The sequence below is a fragment of the Neomonachus schauinslandi genome, chromosome 14 (genome assembly GCF_002201575.2).
Source record: "Neomonachus schauinslandi chromosome 14, ASM220157v2, whole genome shotgun sequence".
NCBI classification, from domain to species: Eukaryota; Metazoa; Chordata; class Mammalia; order Carnivora; family Phocidae; genus Neomonachus; species Neomonachus schauinslandi.
This window is the reverse complement of record NC_058416.1, coordinates 18225275-18245492: the sequence shown is the minus strand read 5'-3', so window position 1 is coordinate 18245492 and position 20218 is coordinate 18225275. Positions and strand designations below refer to the sequence as shown.

General features: G+C 42.0%; 1 protein-coding gene across 1 annotated transcript in view; it reads left to right on the top strand.

Moving 5' to 3' along the window:
• WDR7 (WD repeat domain 7) overlaps positions 1-18897 on the top strand; it is a 345210-nt gene extending 326313 nt beyond the window's left edge. The window contains exons 27-28 of the mRNA XM_021686377.1: positions 12299-12403; positions 18539-18897. Coding sequence (XP_021542052.1) covers positions 12299-12403; positions 18539-18742 — 309 coding nt within the window. The 3' untranslated portion in view covers positions 18743-18897. The remainder of the gene's footprint in view (positions 1-12298; positions 12404-18538) is intronic.
• The last annotated feature ends 1321 nt before the right edge of the window (positions 18898-20218 follow it).

Below are 20218 nucleotides of genomic sequence, written 5' to 3'. Positions count from 1 at the left end.
AAGGTAATTTTATATTTTTGTAACTTGGCATTTCTTAACAGAAGAGATGTACTTGTAATATACAATAGCATTAATTAGGTTATGTTCCAGACTAATCTGACTTTCTCTTTTAATAAGGAGAAGAAGCATGGTAAACCCCACGAAGAAGTGTAAAATTCCTGAATCTATATTAGGTATTAATAGATATACTCTATTGTTCTCCAAAATAAATACAAGCCAAAAAATGTGGTAACATATGGGTTGATATATATTTGAATTTTTTAAATGCATATAGTACCGTAATTTTCTGTAATACTTTTTTTAAAGACTTTATTTTAGAGAGAGAAGGAGAAAATGCATGCGTGGAGGGGGGAGGGGTGGGGGGAGAGAGAGAGAATCTCATGTAGACTCTGTGCTGAGCGCGGATCCCGACATGGGGCTTGATCCCAGGACCCTGAGATCGTGACCTGAGCTGAAATCAAAAGTTGGACACTTAACTGACTGAACCACGAGGCGCCCCTCTATTAACACTTTTTTTTTTATTATTCTTATGTTAATCCCCATACATCTCTATTAACACTTTTTAAGTCATTTCTTTTTTTGGAATGGTCAGAATGTTAAATCCTTTTGAAATATGTTTTTGAATAATTCTGTAGCTTTAGTACAATCTATGTAAGATGGTTTTGTGTCACCAGGCAGTATAGACCAGGCAAGAGGGGTGAGAGAGCACATGTGCGAAGGCCGAGTCCTGCTCCTCAGGCCAAAAGCCATTTTCCGTTTACCCTGACCCAGATCAGAACCCACGAAAGTGCTTCCTTCTGTCAGTTACCGATGGACGTGTGTCTGCTGCAGGCCTGCTGTGTAAGGGCCCACAGTGATCCGAGAGGGGACAGAGATGAACACCACTGTGCATGTCCCTAGGGAACTCCAAGTGGAAGCAACTGGGACTTCCTTTTTGCGGCACAATATTGCCTTTAACATTTTCTCCTAGCTTCTCTGAAAAGTTCCCTATTTTATGTTCAATTCTTAGGAATCCTTTGAATATTTAACAACACAGTTTTCAGTCTAGGCATATAAGAACAAAACTTTGTTCATTTTAAGATTTCTAGCATGTGTTTGATTAGATTTATGTTAGAAATACTGATTTTAAAAAACATTTAGGGTGCCTGGGTGGCTCAGTCGGTTAAGCGTCTGCCTTCGGCTCAGGTCATGATCCCAGGGTCCTGGGATCGAGCCCTGCATCGGGCTCCCTGCTCTGCAGGAAGCCTGCTTCTCCCTCTCCCACTCCCCCTGCTTGTGTTCCCTCTCTCGCTGTGTCTCTCTCTGTCAAATAAATAAATAAAATCTTTAAAAAAAAAAAAAATACTTCCATCTCGGGGCGCCTGGGTGGCTTAGTCGTTAAGCGTCTGCCTTGGGCTCAGGTCATGATCCTGGGATCCTGGGATCGAGCCCCGCATCGGGCTCCCTGCTTTGCAGAAGGCCTGCTTCTCCCTCTCCACTCTCCCTGCTTGTGTTCCCTCTCTCTCTGTCTCTCTCTCTGTCAAATAAATAAATAAAATCTTTAAAAAAAAAAAAAATTTAGCTTTGGGTCTGCCCAAATCCGAAGAAACCATTTTCTGTAACTTTTGAAGCATATGTGAGTTACATACTTTAATCGTTTTATAATTATTTCATACCAGCAATGTGAATATTTGACAATTTATTCACTCTCTTTTTATTTAAAACTGAACCACATTTATCTAAATCACATCAGCATTCAGTGTTTCAGTATCCATGAATCATCTTGAAATATGACTTTTTAAATATTGATGAAAACTGTTATGGTTTGAATTAACATCTTTAGTTTTAGTGTTATCATTGTTGAGTTTAAGAGTCTCACAATACTAAGGCACTACTGTCATTTCAGCAGTCAAAAATTAGTGGTAATTACATTTTAAAATAATTAGAAGTTTGTGATGTCTGGGATTTTTGGCAAACGTAATTTCAAAGTATGACTATATAAAATTGATCATTTCAACATGCGAAGAAAGGACATATCCGTTATGTATATCTTAATTGGGTATTTTATAGTTACCTCATCCTGAAAATATTTGCTCTACTAAAGCAGAAGAGGGGTGGGAGGGTGTGCGTGCAAATGAACATGTGTGGTCAGTCAGTGCCTAATTATCTGTAGCAAGAGAAGGAAGAAGCCCTTAAACATTAATAAGTGAGACTTACGGAAAACTTATTCTTTGAGTCTGAAAAAGTTCCTCAGTTTATCTTCTGGTGAAGATAAACTTAACAAAGACTGCTATTATGATAACCATAACGTTTTTAAAAGTGGAAAACAACTAAAGGCTTAACTATTTATTCTCTATTTGTTTATTCATAGACCTTCCTTTTAAAAGTGAATTTTGGGGGCACCTGAGTGGCTCAGTTGGTTGAGCGTCTGCCTTCGGCTCAGGTCATGATCCCAGGGTCCTGGGATGGAGTCCCATATCAGGCTCCTTGCTCAGCGGGAAGACTGCTTCTCCCTCTCCCTCTGACCCTCCCGCCTGCTTGCATGCTCTGTCTCTGTCTCTCTCTCAAATGAAAAAAAAAAAAAAATCTTTAAAAAACAAAAAAATAAAGTGAATTTTGATCATTTATAATTGATATTGGTGAAAATCTAAACTTCAGTATCGCAAAAATCTGAAATTATTACTAATGCCTAAATTACAATAGTAAAACCATCTTGAGCATTTATGTTGATTCGCACTGTTCTTGGATAAGGGTGTTGTGTGTGTTATGTGTAGGTATGTGCTTGTTGGTGTATTATCCTCCAGAAATTTCAAAAACTATTGCTTGTGTCATAAGGATTACCAATATGTAGATATTGAAAAGCTCCTTTAATTCATCTGTGTCAGTTAGCTTATCCCCACATGGCTTTTAAGGAGCGTTTAGTCACTGAAAATGCGCAGTATGTGCTGCAGCTGTGTTTAGGACTAAAGACAGACCGTGTATTTGAGGCACTGTATCTTATAATCAAACTCAAGGTAGCTCGCTTTATTACATTTATCCTTAAATCTATTTTCCATTTAGATGTTAAAATGATACCAAATCTACTTGTCTTTCGCCCTGAATGTATGTTCTTTTCAATTAGATAGTGATAGAAAATTCAATTCATCGAATGGCTCCAATACCCTTTGGCTGGGAAGCCGCCACAGCGGGTTGACTCTGTATCATAGAGTTGGCATAATGTGAATACCAAGTATTGCCTCAGCCCTCCATCAAGGAAAGAAATTATAGAGATAAACAACCCATTTTCAACCCTCAAATCTCTGTTCAGAATCATTATAGAATCGCCAAAGGGCAGCATCTAGGCTTCTGTGCTTACACTGTGGGAGATAGTATGGCCAATAAGGAAAACCTGGGCTCTCTTTAAAAATACTAGAGAGTTTGAAGAATATGTTTACCATCTACTTTCCTTTTGGTCGATACATTTAGTTTCTATGTTTTGTGTCCCAAGTAAGAAAGAGTCGGGCCCTTAATTTTATAATGATTCTTTCCTCAAGAAGTGCTTATTTATGGTACCTGTAGGTAGACGTTGATTCTTTGGTGGCATAAGTGAGCTAATGGGACCCAGGGCCAGGGAGGGAGGCTGCTGATGAGAGAGATGGGACCATCATACTCTGTGGCCCGGGTGTCCCAACATAGGCCATTCTCTTCTTCCCAGCCAATGAAGAAAGATGACAGCTTCTAATTTTTCAACCTCTGTTTTAAGATGTATAAACTGCTGGAAACTGGGTCAAGGAAAGAGTTTCTCTTCGCCCACACCACTGCTGCGGGGTCCAAGGGACGTGCTTCTCCCCACGTGTGTAAGACTGCTGGGGTCGATGAGCTCCCTTGGGAGACCTGGCCTTGTCTGCCAGGCAGTGCTGTCATTCAGTGAAATGACATCCCCTCACAGGGATGGCAGGGGAGATCGCACCAGGATGTGAAGGGAGATTGGGCCAATCTGGGGAACTTCCTCCAGACCCCCTGGATGTGGAAACCACCTGCGCTCGGGAGTCTAGGGATCTGTGAAGCCCCCTGGTGTTGAGGGGACCAGTGGGGCATACACTTGCCCAGTAAGGCCCAGCTCCCCCACGGCCCCTGCTCTCAGGCAGCCTGGGCTGAAGCTGGGCCACCACCAGACATCCCTCAAAATCTGTATTATTGGGCGCGGGCTTAGAAGTATTGGTGTATCATGTACCTAAGTGCCAGTTATATGCAAATCAGGCGTGTAGAAATTAAGCGTGGCAGCTTATCATTTTCTGGTACCTGGTATTCTGTGAGGCAACAGACTCCGGAGCCAGACTGCCTGGATTCTGATCAAAATAAACTACTCTACTTCTCTGTGCCTCGGTTTCTTCATCTGTAAGGTAGGGGATCCTGTAGTGTTCTTATCTCATAGTGTTAATCTGTAAGGATGAAGAAGTGTATATAAAAGTACAGAACATGTGCTATCAAAGTTTCTCCTTATGCTTTCTGGACCCCCTGCATGCCTGGCAAAGCCGCACACACTTGGGTACCTGTCGGTGTACAATTTTAGGACGTATTTGAAGGATGACAAAAACTGCTTTGCAGTTGGCCTTTGATAAATCCAATTTTTTTTGTTTTAAATTAAGGTATGAAGTTATATGAAGGTAGGAGTCATATTTTATCAGTGACCACAGTCATAAGCCAGAAACTGTTCTTCAAGCACCGAAGTGATAGTTGTAACAAGTGTCAAGAATTGTTAAGTTGCAGAAGTAGACAGCAAGTAATAGAATAGGCTCATTGGACAATAATTGAGTGGGAGTACATTTTTAAATGAAAATAAAGAGCCAGAAGGCAAAATCAGTACAGATGATTTTTGGAAAGGGTAGGGGGAAAGGACTGAAAACAGGGGCTGGCAGTCTGTGGTTTTGTCAGGGGAGGCCCCTCGAGGCAGTGAAGCATAGCCAAGGGCACCCACAGGTGTCCACAGCCCGTGTTTCTAGCGGTGATGTTGGGGGGGGGGGACTTTGCATGTCAGCCATGTGCACGCCAGCGCCTTTACTGAAGCTTTTCCCAGGCACAGTCACAGTGTTCTGGTAATAAGCCCGGTGCGGGCCTTCTTCCCTGGTGCTCTGAGCGACTCTAAGGACACTCGGTTGCCAGGGTCAGCTCAGTCAGTTTGAAATTCCACATTGTGAGACATGGCTAAATACGATGGCTTTAAGGAAGGTACCATCCAACTCTATGCTGGCGTGATTGGACAAGCTTGGAGAGAGTTTAAGGAAAAGCCATGGATGTGACTAAAATTTGGAAAATGAAACTTGAAATATTATAGACACTGAGATTTTTTTTTTAATCCCGAAAATACAAAATAAGTAAAGAAGGGGCAAGTTATGGTAACAGTCCTCAAGTCTATAAAAGGTTACGGTGCTGATAGGTGACTGGCTGTTCCCCAGCTCTGCAGAGACTAGACAAGAGGAAGGGGGCTCACACTGTAGCATTTTGGATTTAGATTTGATACAAGGGAAAATTTTCCTGACAACACACACTGTTCAACACAGAAAAGGGTTCTCGGGGGAGGTTTTAGAATCTTCTCTAGAGATATTTGAAAACAGAATAGATTTTCATCTCTCTAGCCGGCCTTAAGCAGCCCTGTTCACATATAGAAAGAATGGGTGACCTTTCGGTGCTTGTGGCAACATCATGGGGCCTTAAGAACCCACACACTAAAAGGCTGGAAAAGGCTTAGTTCATAGCAGTAATTAAATTTTACTTGGGTCTTCTCATCGGCCATAAATGAAACCTTTTTTTTTAATGGCATCATCTGCCTAAATTATCCATTTCCTTGAGCAGTGGAACCTTGAATATATAATAAAATTTTCACAGATTGGTTGCTTCGAAGAAAAGAAAGGGGGAGTTTTTTTTTCCAGAATGTAATTAATTCTTAACTTTTCAACTTGTTTGAAATGGCTCTTTTTTGATGAGTCTTTGCCTTGACTAACAAATAGAGCTGTCAGTCAGAGCAATGTCTTTGTCTTCTCTCTGCCTTGAGCAGTTACCTCCCTACCAGTCAGCCATGAAATCAGGGGCCTTGTGTATTGGGATGTCAGAAAAGCATGCCCATCAGACCCTGGCTCACTGTCCTTATCTGCCCTTTTCTGACTTTGGCACAGTCTGTAGGAGATGTCAAATGTATGGTTGGTGCTTCAGGTGCAGAGGTGTGTCCTGAACTTCCCTTGGCTTTGCTTGTGATCCTTAAGAGGAACCAGCACTAGGAAAATGTCGGTATTTGTAGGTCTTTGATTTTACTCTCCTTTTCTTCTCAGGGCTCATCCTACTTCCTAGGCACTCACTTCTCTGAATATCTGGCCCACCTCCAATCTGTTTCTTGTCTCTGTATGCATACTTCATTCAGGTTCTCCTTAAACTGAGGACGTCTGCCATGCTGATCCCTCATGAAAGCATGTTTATCCTATTTGCTCTCTGTCAGAACACATTCTAGGGAAAATACCTTGGCCAGTTGCTTCACTGTATTCTTAGAAATTTCAGAGACCATGTGCAGCCAACTGGGGACACACTTCCAGCTCAGCAAACCTTCCAAGCACCCCCCAAATCGCAACTGCGTATCTTAATCCTAAACTAGCCATGCTGCTCCCTGAGAAGGCCTACAACCAACATGGCCTTCTTCTCTCTTGCCCCTATAGACCTCGGGTGAGGCTTTGACGGTGCAGTCCAAGTTGTTTTATTTTCCAGGTCATTTTGGTACATGTCATAAAAAATACATGGTCTGTACTTTATAAACCTTCCCCTTGTGATGGTGCTCATGATAGAAAAAGCTTACCTACTTTAGGAAACCTTTTCTTCACACTTTATGTCAAAAGTAGGGAAGTATTTTGTTTGGTTGGGGTTTTTTTCCTCCCCTTTAAAAAAGTGGTGAGATGGGCGCCTGGGTGGCTCAGTTGGTTAAGCGACTGCCTTCGGCTCAGGTCATGATCCTGGAGTCCCGGGATCGAGTCCCGCATCGGGCTCCCTGCTCAGCAGGGAGTCTGCTTCTCCCTCTGACTCTCCTCCCTCCCGTGCTCTCTCTCTCGCAAAAAAAAAAAAAAAAAAAAAAAAAAAGTGGTGAGGCATGCAAATAAATATAAAATGTTCTCTTTGATCTTGTTCAGTCTCTAAAGTGGGTGCAGTAAGAGTCCTACGTTTTGGTTTCAGTTCTCAAACTTGTCCTTTGGAAGCTGAATATCAAGAACTCCAGGAAGAGACAGACCATGTAAAGAACAGTTTTAAAGAAAATATCCTAGATGGTCATAGCTTCTGTTGGCACTGACCATATCATTTTTGAAATCTGTGCCTCTCCTCTCCTTCTCTATACAGGAGGGTTAGTTATGTTTCTTTGCAGAGTGCATGGAAAGTGCCTGTTAAAATTGCTTGGCAAGTTCCAGCATTGCTCATTACTAATCCTGCCTCCCAGTTCCTTTTCTTTGGTAAGAAAAACCGGAGGGGGTGTTTAATAGTTCCACACTCTGTCTCCTGCTAGGGGTAACTGCTTGATTTCTTTTATTGTTCATAGCACTTCTTGAATTAGATTAATTTCTTTATATTCCATTTCTGTCTTTTCAAGACAGCAATTACTTTGATGAAAAATATAACAAGACATGATACTCACTCGCATATAAATGTAGACCCCGCCTCCTTTTATTTTGAAACCTGTTGTTCTGGGAAATATTCTTTAGTGTTCAGCATTTAAGATGCCAGCCGTGGGCTTTGCCCCATCCAGAGCACTTAACAGGTTCTCATGATCCCTGCACAGCTGCATCTCTAATGCCGGAAGTGAGGTTAAAGTCAGTTCAGGTGGTGCCTGCACAGTTCTGAGAACTGCAGAGATTCGGAACAAAAGACAATGGCCACATTTCCATTACACTGCATTCTGAAGCACCTCTTAGGCTGAGATTGTAATGAACTCACCAGATGTAGCAAACCATTGAAAACAGTGAGCTTCCCTGAGCTACCATGAGTGGTACTTGCTTTCTTATAAGACAACAGGTCTCTGAGCTGACACTGCAGTCTGAGTTCCAGGGTTTTCTCTGGGCCAGGTTAAGATACCCTGTGGGGCGCCTAGCAGTATCTGCGTGTGTGTTGTGATCTTAAGTGTAGTGCCCCTTTGCCCAAAACAGACTTTAAAGAAACTAGCAAATGCAGTTCAGTATCTAATGGGACCTCAACAACAACAAATGGAAGCAGGAGAATGATTGTGAAATGAGGATGTGTTCACCACTGCACACCCAGGAGGAGCATATGATCAGTTCGATCAGTTTGGCGTCTCCTGCAAGCACATGTTAAGATTATGTAATTATTGTTACATGATACAAGAAAGCAGCAACATTTATTGGAAAAGGTAAACATGTTACTGGCAGAAAAGTCCAAGCTGACATCTAATCTAATTCACAGGATCTTCTCTTAGAGACACTGGATAACATAAGGAAGGGTGTCCTCAGCTGACACAGAAGTATCTTCAAGTGGATGTTTTAAATACCGGCCCTCTGTCAAAGATGAACATGTAATAAGAAAAGAGTTCGTGAAGACTTTTCTGAAGGAGCCAGTGTGTCTGTCTTTCTGCCTTTACAACAGGGCTGACTTAGCCTCAGGGAGAGTTACATTCATGTGAACATTGGGTGGGTACATCCTTTGGACCTGCTGGTTGATGGCCAGCTCACCGTTGCATTCTTACTGTTGGGAGCACATCCTGGTTGCTGACGAAGGAGGGATGCTAATCTGAAGGAGGGCAGGTTTAGCATTCTGTTTTCGAGATTTAGGGGCCCAAACTCCAGAAGGGGGCTCCTCCACTTCTACACAAAGTTGGGCTTTGGGGGGGCTTGCAGGAAGGGCCCACTTTTCTCAGAGGAGTTTTTAGTCTACTCACACTTTAAATGCATAGAAACTATTTTGGTTTTTTTGGATTTTTTTTAGTATAGTTGATACACAATGTTACATTAGTTTCAGGCGTACAACCTAGTGATTTGACAAGTGTAAACATTATGCTGTGCTCACACAAGTGTAGTCCCCACCTGTCAGCACACAACACTATTACACTACCATTGACTGCACTCCTTATGCTGTGCCTTCTATTCCCATGACCTATTCGTTCCATAACTGGAAGCCTGAATGTCCCAATCCCTTTCACCCATTTTGTCCATCCCCCCCTCTTCTGGCAACCATCAGTTTGTTCTCTGTGTTTATAGGTCTGATTCTGCATTTTGTTCATTTTTTTTTTTTGAGATTCCACATATAAGTGAAACCATATGGTATTTGTCTTTTTCAGTCTAACTTAATTCACTTAGCACAATGCCCTCTAGGTCTGTCCATGTTGTCACAAATGACACGTTCTCATCTTTTTTCATGGCTGCGTAATATTAGTGTGTGCGTGCACGTGTATGCACCACATCTTCCTTATCCATTCATTTATTGAGGACTTAGGTTGCTTCTATATCTTGGCTATTGTAAATAATGCTACAGTAAACATAGGGGTGCATATAGCTTTTTGAATTAGTATTTTCATTTTCTTTGGGTAAGTGCCCAGTGGTGGAATTATTGGATGATATGATATTTCTAGTCTTAATTTTTTGAGGAGCCTCCATTTGTTTTCCACAGTGGCTGTACCAGTTTGCATTCCCCCCAATGCTGTAGCGAGGGTTCTTTTTTCTCCACATCCTCGCCAACACTTTTTATTTCCTGCAGAAGAAAATATTTTGAATCAGGTATTCTTAATGGAAGGGTTGCATTAAATGCCAGGAGAGACCAGGCAGGAAATAAGGGAGCCAGGCAGTGGGTCTTAGCTGTGCAGACCCTCTTGTGTGTGGGGGATGGAACAGGGGAAGTGGAGGGCAAGTGTCCAGGCCGAAGGGGCTGCCTCACCTCATCCCTGGCTGTTGTAGGCACATGCAAACAAAGACCCAGGATTGCCAGAGCTTCCGGTCTTTCAGGAGAGGCTAGAAATCTTCATTTTACATGATATCTGATGAATTAGAATGTGGACCCAGAAAACGTTTTTTGAAACATCTTTCAGGCCGAACCAAACACATCTACAATCTGGTTTCAGCTTAAGAGTTCAGTTCGCAACCTCTGTTTTAAAGCAAGGCCTTACTAATCAACTATCTTAACCATAACATAGCTTTAAATTGGCCCCGTAAGCTTTCAGATTTTTAGCAGAACTGAATCTTGATTTTAAAAAGCAATTAAAGCTGTTTTCCAGTGAGCTCATTAAATTGACCTAGTAAGTGGGAATTGTCAGTTTTTCCCTTTTAATTGGTTAAGTTCTTTACCCTCATCCACAATAATTTTCATTTTAGTGTAGATGGCAGAATAATTATTCAGCATGCTCACCCCGTTGCTTAATTTAGCACCACATTAGTGGCCTAGCACCATGGATAGTTACCATATCTGTTTAACGAAATGAAATCTGTTTTTAGACGATCTCGTACGCTCGCTGACACTGATTCTGGGATATATGATTAGGGCATTTCCTTTTCATTAAATTGTATACTCAAGTAATCAGGTTTTATGAGTGTTTACATTTGTCTAATCATTTTTCCCAGTTTTATTGAGATACAATTGACACACAACATATATGTTTGAGGTGTACGTGTGATGGTTTGATAAACTTATATATTCAAAAATGATTACCACCACGGCATTAGCTAACATTTCCATCTTGTCACATAATTACATTTCTTTTTTTGTTGCTGAGAACATTTAAGATCTACTCTCCTAACAACTTTCAAATCTATATGTCTGGTCATCTTTACGTGAGGGGAAGTAATACAAACATTAATATTGCTTATTGGATTCTTATTATGTGCCATCACTGTGCAGAGTGCTACATATCTAGTAACTCATTTAATCTTCACAGAGCTCTTTGAGGCAGATATCATCATCATCATCATCATCATCATCATCATCATCATCATCATTCCTGCTTTCTAGCCATGGGTACTTGAGGTTAAGTAACTTACATCCTTTGCCCTGGGTCCTTCAGCAAGAAGTAGAGCCCAAATGCAAGCCAGGCTGCCTGACTCAGAGCAGTGTTCTCTGCCAGCCCGAAGCCCAGTGTTTTACCAGTAGAACATGTTTTCTCCAAGTGTGGAAAAACAGGCATTATTTTGGATCCGACAGCACCCTGAAAGTCTAATGACAGGAAAAAACAAAATCCAAAGAGCAACTGAGGAACAAGCTGTATCCCCACCCCTCTCCCCTCCCTCGCTACCTCATTTTAATCACTCAGCTCTGAATTAGGAGACTATTCTTACTGAAATTTACAACATGTATGTGGCTGAGTCACCTAATGAGCCTGATGTTCCCACCAGGACTCAGGGTTCACAATTGTTCATCAAAAAATAGCAGATGGAAATAAACCTTCCTGGAATTGTCTTAGCTTAAGAGAACGTATTTCTCCATTCCTTTCAGACAAAGGGAGAAGACCAACCCACAGCTTGTAAGCAGAGTGAATATTGGTTAATGTGGTAGAGGTATGCACTTTAGTAGTTGACTGAAAGGACTTTAATATAATAATATGCTAATTTGCTTTAGTATGCCAGTATTTTTGATAACTTAGTATCATGAAATGAGTGTAATTTTTTATTAGTAAAGACCTTTTATCATAGACCTCGTCTAAAATACAACTCCCTTTTTTCAATTCATGGTTAAATCAATGATAGCTATTTGGCAGAGGCTCAAAATTATTCCTGTTAACTTGTTTTTAATAGTACTTGATTTATATATGTGCTCAAACCTCCACCAGGTACGTGTATATTTACTAATTGCAGCCATATGCCTTTAAACACAGTGTTATTGGTGGGAAATGAAGCATAAAACATGAAAAATGTATAATTACTAAGGGTTGAAATTACGGTTTTTAACTCCTTCCAGAACAGGGATGTTATGATACAGCTTTGATTATTTTTCATTTCAGATGAGTGAGGTTCCTACATAGATTTGGTGATCACTTGCTTACCTTCCTAATTAATTATAAAATTCTTCCCTCTAACGGACATAAATGAATTAACACATTGGTTCACCCGTTAATATATGCTTTTCCTTTGGATTCATGCTGTTCTCCCAACTCAGATACAGGTAGATCCTTCAGAACAAGATTAAATAAAGCCCTTGGATATATCAGCGAGAGAACTTTGGTTGCTTTCCCTATTTTTCTAATCTGATTTTATAAATCAAGAACATAACAGTATCTAATCTCCGTGACATAACTTGTTCAACATTGAATGCGTTGCATGTGTATGTGCAATAGTTCTGTGGACTGCAGACCATTAATGGCTGCATTTCATTTTAGACAATCCATGGACACAAGGGACCAGTCACTGCAGTGGCCTTTGCCCCTGATGGACGGTATCTTGCCACCTACTCAAATACGGACAGCCACATTTCTTTCTGGCAGGTAAGTGTAGATGCCATGGGTCTTGGTGTTTACTGCATGATTCGCTTTTGCTGTTAGGCCTGCCCACCAGCCCTTCCTCCTGCCTTCCCCTCCTTTTTCAACAAACATCAAGTATTTATTGCTGACTGATGCTAGCATGTGGGGTGCGCTGAGAATACAGTTAGCCATCTGGAGAGAGTGGGGTCTGCTCTCACAGAGTTTGAGGTCTGAGGGAGACACATGTAAAGAAGCAATTATAATACAGAGGGGAGCCTGAGAATAAGGTTGTGGGACCAACTCACAGAGGAAGTGACATCTGAACTGAGACACGACAAGGCTGAAGAAGGGCCAGAGGGTAAGGGTAGGGCAGATTGAGGGAAAGGGAGAGCCTTTCAGTGGTAAGCAAGGGCACGGTGTGCCTGAGGGCCTGGCCAGAAAGGCACGGGGCCCGGCAGGCCCTGCACAAGGATGCGGACAGCTCCGGCGGGGCAGAGGGTACAGGGGAAGGGCAGCCGGCTATTACCTCCATATCCCGCTTATGTTATCTCATTTCTTTTTGCATTCTGACTTTCCCACATAGGGCTTTTCATTTCCAAACTACCCAGACATTTTCAAAAATCTGAGTATCACTGAGTGGCAGTTCATGAGAATGCCTATGTTTAATTCTGATTAAAATGCATATTAACTTTGAGCACCTAATTTTTACAGTAGAATTTGTTTTGTCCTCAGTGATTAATCTCCATCCCATCTTTTTAATTATCTTCCTCCTGATAGTTATAAAAAAATTAAACATTATCAACTCCCTCCTTCATGAAAAGCCAATTTAAAATTTGGTTGTTACCTTTACTTTCCTAGGATGCAAGTATGTTTTATGAGATTCGGTTTATTGCCTTGAAAGCTTAAAAAAAAAAATGAAAGTTTAAATAAGACTTCAGCACAACTTGATGATAGTTTTAAAAAAATCAATACCTAATAAAATGTAAAACAGATACAATAAATTGCTTAATTAACAACATGCTATTAAAGCATGACAACTTCCAAATCTGTCACAGACTTTTCCTGCTCTTCATCTAATTTAGTTTTCCAGTTTATTTTCTCATTATCTTTTCTCCCAGAATATATCTCCAGCATCTTAATTGGCTCATATTAAATTCTTTTCCTTGGAGAGCTCCCCGGTCCCCATTTCTCCCTGTGGGCCACTGCAGGGCCTGTGGTTTGCATTGCTGCGGTCCCCGCCACCAGCCCGTTAGGCGTCCGTGAAGTGGACCCTCGCAACAGTACTTTAAAGGGTTTCCCCACCAACTGTTTTTCTACACAGTGGTCTCTCTACACCAACTGTACTTTGATACAAATTTTCTGCTATTTCCCACTCTCTTGGAATCCCAGAGGAGTGTTTATATAAAGCTCCACATTCATTCCACATTTATTCAATGGCGTTGAAGTGCCGGGTGCTAGCCTCTCCTTTAGGGATACGGAGTCAACAAGCCATAAGTCCCTGCTTTCGAGGAGCTTGGGTTGGTCCATGCTTTCTTTTGTGGAATAAACAAAAACAAATCTTTTTGGTTTTGTCCAACTTGACTTTCTCACAAAAAAAAATTTGTTTTATAAAGGAATACCTCCTAACTTAGCCAGATTTGAAACTGTTTCCAATATTTTCCTGATTTTCTATACGGTAAACCTTTTTCCCATTGTCTAAGTGTTCAGGGTTCTGTTTGGATATGATCATCCCTTCCTTGAATTTTTTTTCTATTTTTATCAAAGTTCCTGCCTAGCACATTGAGGGGATTAGGGTTAGCATCCTTTCTCACCTTAGAGCTCAAGATCATTCATTAGATAGATGGTAGCTTTTCGAGATACTTCTTGTCCTCTTCCAGTTCCCCTCTTCAGCCTCATGCTACTGCCTCTGGGCTTTGCCAAGCACACTTGAACCTGCGCGTCTCTACGTGTGGCCATGCGCACGGTGGAACCATAGCACTCTTCCTTGTCGCGTGCTCCTCCACTCCCGGGGCCGCCTCGGGCTGGCCGCACGTGGGTGTGCAGTGCACCAAGCCCGGGGGCAGCTCAGGCAACACCCAAGTCTTCGCCTCCAAACCCAATGTCAGGGTGTAAAATGCAGCCCATTTCTTAAATTATACCCCGTTGGGTCTTGAAATTTAAGCCAAAGGCACAGAAACATTTCATCTTTATCCAGAAAATACAGTAAAACCTCTTTCAGAGGTAGAAGGGGGGTTGATTTGAATTAAAGAGAGTTAGGAAAGCATTGTTGGATCTCCTGCTGCTCTCCCAAAAGGGGCTTTGCTGATTTATTTAGATACATATTGTTTAGTTCTAATGACGTATGATAATACTTTTATATTGTTCCAGTAAATGTACTGTAATATATTTTGAAAACTTAATGAAGTCTTATTAATACAGGACCTTACAAAAGCTATGAGCTATTAAAATCTTTGCTGAGAAATGAGTGTTAATGAGAAATATTGGTTGGATAATTACTCAAGTGAGACTTAGTAAACGGTTTGTGTGCAGCATTACTTACACTGAGAATTGCATTAAAACACTTTCTGTTTTGATGAATTACATCTGTATGTGTTTCTATGTGTTCAGAAAATAATCTTCACAGAACTGGTTTTGTGAAGCATTATTTTTAAAGGGAAGGGAAAAACCAAAGTTGCCCTCTAGTTATGTACAGACTCAGCTATGGAATGATGTCATCAGGCAATCTTCCAAACCCTTTGATCCTCTGACAACATATTCCTATAAGTTGAATATTTCACGTCAGGGTCTCCGTTTGTAACCTTGAACGAGGGGAGTTGAGTAACAAAATCAAGTACAACTGTGATTCCCTCACCTAAATTTCACCACTACCCTCCAACTAGTGAGTATCCTCTCTCAGAAATGCCCAAAGTAAATTAGATGGATATTGGTTTCGCTTATGGTGATGCATTCCACCGTAAAACAGAATCCTCTTCAGCCTTTAAAAAGGATACTGTAAATCTGTGGCCTTTAACATGAAAAGATGGTTCTCAACATTTTTTTGAATGGAAGAGGCAGATTGTGAAACTAACTGCCTTCTAATATGAGCCTGTTTTACATAAAATTCCTGAAACCCGCTTCTCCTTATATGTACACATAATTGTAGGTCTGGAAAGAAGTTTGCCAAAATGTTAGTGATTGTCTTTGGGAAGTAAGATTTCGGGGACTTTTGCTTTCTCTTTTATACTTCTCTTTATTATTCAGATGTTCCACAATGAGTATTTAGTATCTTTGTAATCAAGAAAAACTTGAAGGTTACCAAATACTCTAACTCCGGGTAGTTTTTATTCATCCGAGGCTCAGATTGCCCTTTCGTGTAGTTTGTAAGATGGTCACTGGTCAAGAAAACATTAATATCGAATAACAGCATGGTTCATTGTTACAGTGAGCGTTGTTTGGCTGAGCTTTTTGGAAAAAGGAATACTCACCCTTACTACTACAGATTATCTCCACTCTGAAGAGGTCACAGGGAGAGCATGGTCTGAGGATCAACACATTCTCATTAACCTGAGGGTCTTCCTCATCCCAGCCGTAAGCATGTGTAACGGTGCCATCCCACAAAGAACTTCACGTAGCCCCGTTCTGAGGCAGGAAGCCTGTGTGACCCTTTCAAAGGCATTTATCAATCAGTTTATCAAGTGATATATGAGTCACTCATGGGCTGGCTCAGCTCATAAGGATGATGGACTTGATGGACTTCGTGTTGAAGTTTTTCCAGCTGTAGCATTCCAGTAAGGTACCCTCTCCCTGTCGCCCTTTGGCCCTCAACACGTTTCTGGTATGCGGCTAAATTTTGCAGGAAAGAATTAAAAATAAGGAAGTGGCCGAGCATGTTAGATACCCTTAGCATTTGGAGTCACCAGCAGAACTCAGGCTTCATACATATTTTCATAGAAAATCCATAAAGAATGAAAAATAGTTTGTAGTTGTTTATCAACTGAGAAATGAGGTTTTTTTTTTTTTTTATTAAAGCACAGTATGCCTGTTGATGCCAGTTAATGTTAATCACCAATTTTCTGGATCATTTGGATCTGTTCTGTTAGAGGACTAAATTATTATGTACTGTTACTTTTTTGTACAAGTGAGGACTATCAAATCAAGCTCACCACCATTATTTATATTTAAACTATTTGGGAACCTTCAGAAAGCAACAAGACATTGATTTTTGGGGGCGCCTGGGTGGCTCAGTCGGTTGAGCGACCGCCTTCGGCTCAGGTCATGATCCTGGAGTCCCGGGATCGAGTCCCGCACCGGGCTCCCTGCTCGGCGGGGAGTCTGCTTCTCCCTCTGACCCTCCCCCCTCTCATGCTCTATCTCATTCTCTCTCTCAAATAAATAAATAAAATCTTTAAAAAAAAAAAATTTAAAAAAATAAAATCCAGGGGCGCCTGGGTGGCTCAGTCGGTTAAGCGACCGCCTTCGGCTCAGGTCATGATCCTGGAGTCCCAGGATCGAGTCCCGCATCGGGCTCCCTGCTCGGCGGGGAGTCTGCTTCTCCCCCTGACCCTCCCCACCTCTCATGTGCTCTCTCTCTCATTCTGTCTCAAATAAATAAATAAAATCTTAAAAAAAATAAAAAAAAAGACATTGATTTTTGTCTTTTATGGAGTTTTTGGAAAAGGTGGGGGGAAAGAAGGACGGAAAGAAGTTTTTGGAGGATGACAGACAGTAAAGTACTGTCTAGTTTTAAATGTTAACTTTAACAGAAAGAGTTAATGATAACCATACATTTGGTTTTAAAATGTGACCTCGTACACTAGTGATTTTTTTTCACCTCTGTGTTGTGTTCGGCACTATTATTAATGCAGGAAAATCAGTAACATTAGTCATCTTAAAAGGGTTATTACTCAAGATGATTTAAATTGTGAAAATGTCAGTGGAGCCTGCACGCATCCTGCTAGAGATGCCATGATTTACGCCCTCTGACACCATCGTGCTGCCGAGAAGGGCCAGAGAAAAGAATGGCTTATATTTTGCACTGATCCAAATGCAGAGCATGGTATCAGCAATAACCCAGCGTACGTGTCCCAGGATTTGCCAAGGTTTCATGTGTCAACCATTTGTATACATTGAACCATAATCTGCATGCTTTATGCAAGACCCTAGAATTGTATGCCTTTAGACGGCAGTTATACTGAAGAGAAGAACTGGAAATGAAAATTAATGCAAAGAAAAATACTATTTCTGAGACCTCTTTTCTGATTTTCGGTATGCTTTCCATATGATTTGCAATAGCACAAAAAAATGTATACTGAGAAACTATTAAGTAATATTTAGAATCCACAGGCTTCTTCAGACCCCGTTGCTCAGGTAACAGTTCACTGGGGTAACTGCCTTTCAGTATTTAGCACTTGGACCGAACGCATAGTTGTTCATGAGCCATCATTTCCGTGTTCTTTTTCACTACTGTGAATGGATTAAGAGAACTTAAAATTCAAATCAAATCCTGAAAAGCCACCAAAAAGCAGAAATCAACTGATGAAAACGTATTGCCGTTAAAGTGTTAAAGCGTCCTCCCTTCAGCGTGGCGGCAAAAAGCGAGCCACAGATACGGTGTTGAGATGCAGTTGACTCCAGGTTTCCCCTCAGAATGAACGAGAGCTTTCCAGAGACTGAGTTCTGTGCAAAGGGGGTGAGGAGGGAAGGTGTGGGTACATGCGCATGGGGGACAGGGTCACGGCTTGCGCTTGGATCCGGGGACGGATCCCGGTTTGCTTTGTTTCCTTGAATGACCTGGAAGTCCCCAAAAGTGTGTTGGTTGACTCGTCCCTCAGGGGGTGCAGGGAGTCCTGAACGGAAGGAACAGAAAGGTCTGCTGTGTGAAGTGCCCGCAATTGCCAAAGATTGTCTGACTGAGCTGTTTTGTTAACATCCATAATTTAGCCCCCTTCTTAAAGACTGATGGCCACTCCTGCTGTCAGTTCTACCCACGAAGTCAGATTTCCCTGGATTTATGCACTTACTGTAACAGCACCAGAGCGGTTTCAGACACACTGAGAGGCGCGCTGTCGGGGCTAAGGACAGACGCTCAGCTGAACGCCAGTCAGCGCTGTGGCAGAGAGAGTGACCAGGAGAGGGTTCCTTAAGTGACACGTGTGCTCTCATGTCCCTGTGTCCCCCCAGATGAACACCTCGCTGCTGGGGAGCATCGGCATGCTGAACTCGGCACCTCAGCTGCGCTGCATTAAGACCTACCAGGTGCCCCCCGTGCAGCCCGCCTCGCCCGGCTCCCACAACGCCCTCCGACTGGCCCGGCTCATCTGGACTTCCAACCGCAACGTCATCCTCATGGCCCACGACGGGAAGGAGCACCGCTTCATGGTCTAACGCTGGTGCCTGCTGCCCTGGCCACCTCCGAGTTCCGTCCGTCTGTTCTCCCAGCTGAGAGTCCTCTGTCCTTCCTCACACGGATCATTCCTCAGTGCCTGCCCGCACCAGTGCCCCCGGGGGCACGGCCGAGGCCGGGTCACTCCTGCATGGCTCTCGGGGGCAGGTGCCCACTTGTGTCACCTGTGATTCAGAGGCATGCACACACCGCTCTGCAGGATGTGGCCCTTCTGTCGGCACTAGGTCGTTTTTCCCCGCCGGGGCTGGGGGTGGGGGATGTCTGCGGGTCCCAGGAGCCCTCCTGTTGCTTGGTGCACCAGAAGCCTCCAGTTCAGTAAACACTGTGATTGCCTTCCCAGCCCAGGTCAGCAACCCCACCTCTGAGCTGCCGCTTGAACCTGGTAGTTTTGACGTTGGGTTTTGAGGTAATGTGGCAGTCCTAATTAGCGAAGTTATTTTCCTTTGGATCGCCTAAAATACATTCTTGTTTACCAAAACGATTCCGTGTTTACATGGTTGGTTTTTTCCCCCCATGACTGCTAGGAAACTGCTCACTCCAATTTCCTAGGGTTTAGCCAGTCCTTCTTTATTAATACCTAACAGATTGGAGATTAATGAGAAAATACACCAAAAAATCATTCCTCCTCATGGAAAATAGAGTTTCCCAGACACCTAGCCTTCTAAAATGCTCATATCCTGCTTAGTAGTCTATTTAGTAGTTTAAAATAAAAAATCATCACTATTTATGATCTAGTTAATAAAATTATCCAGTCACTCTAAGTAATCTCTTAAATGGGCTTTTATAATAAAGAACTGAGTTTGGAAGCATAGCATATACTGAATAAGAAGACTCTTGTGTCTGTTGCTACAGGTCCTTTTAAGAAAGACCTTACCCCTTCCTTCCAGAAACCTTACAGACCTATAGTTCCCACATGTACGACCCATGTCAGTTATCATGGAATAGTTAGTTACAGTTCAGCCTCCGAACGGATCAGTTAAAGGAGAACAAAGGCAGCATTTCTTTTACACAAGTGTCCTAGAATATTAGTAACTATGGCGTAAGCATTCAGGAGAATATATAAAATGCGAGGGCTCTCAAGCTATTTGAGCAAACATTGCAATGAGGGTGTCCATCACACTTCGAAGTAAGCTTGAACTAGGTCGCTTTCTTCTCTTTATGTCAAATTATGCTGGTTCTTGCTCATAGCAATGGGGAAGAAAAAATCCATAAAATAATATTTTGTATGAATTGCTCCTAACAAATCTTGATCTGTACAAAGTTGCGCATTTGGTCGTTTGGTTAGTTGTTGATTGGTTGGCTAGACACAATGGTTTATTAAATGCTAAAACAGAAAGTGATTTATTAAATTCAGAGAAGATAGGAAATTTCCAGAGGAACCAAAATGATAATGGGAGCATTTAATTGGAAAAGCATAGATTGTCAGAGTTTATGTAATATACAAAAAAATAGGATCA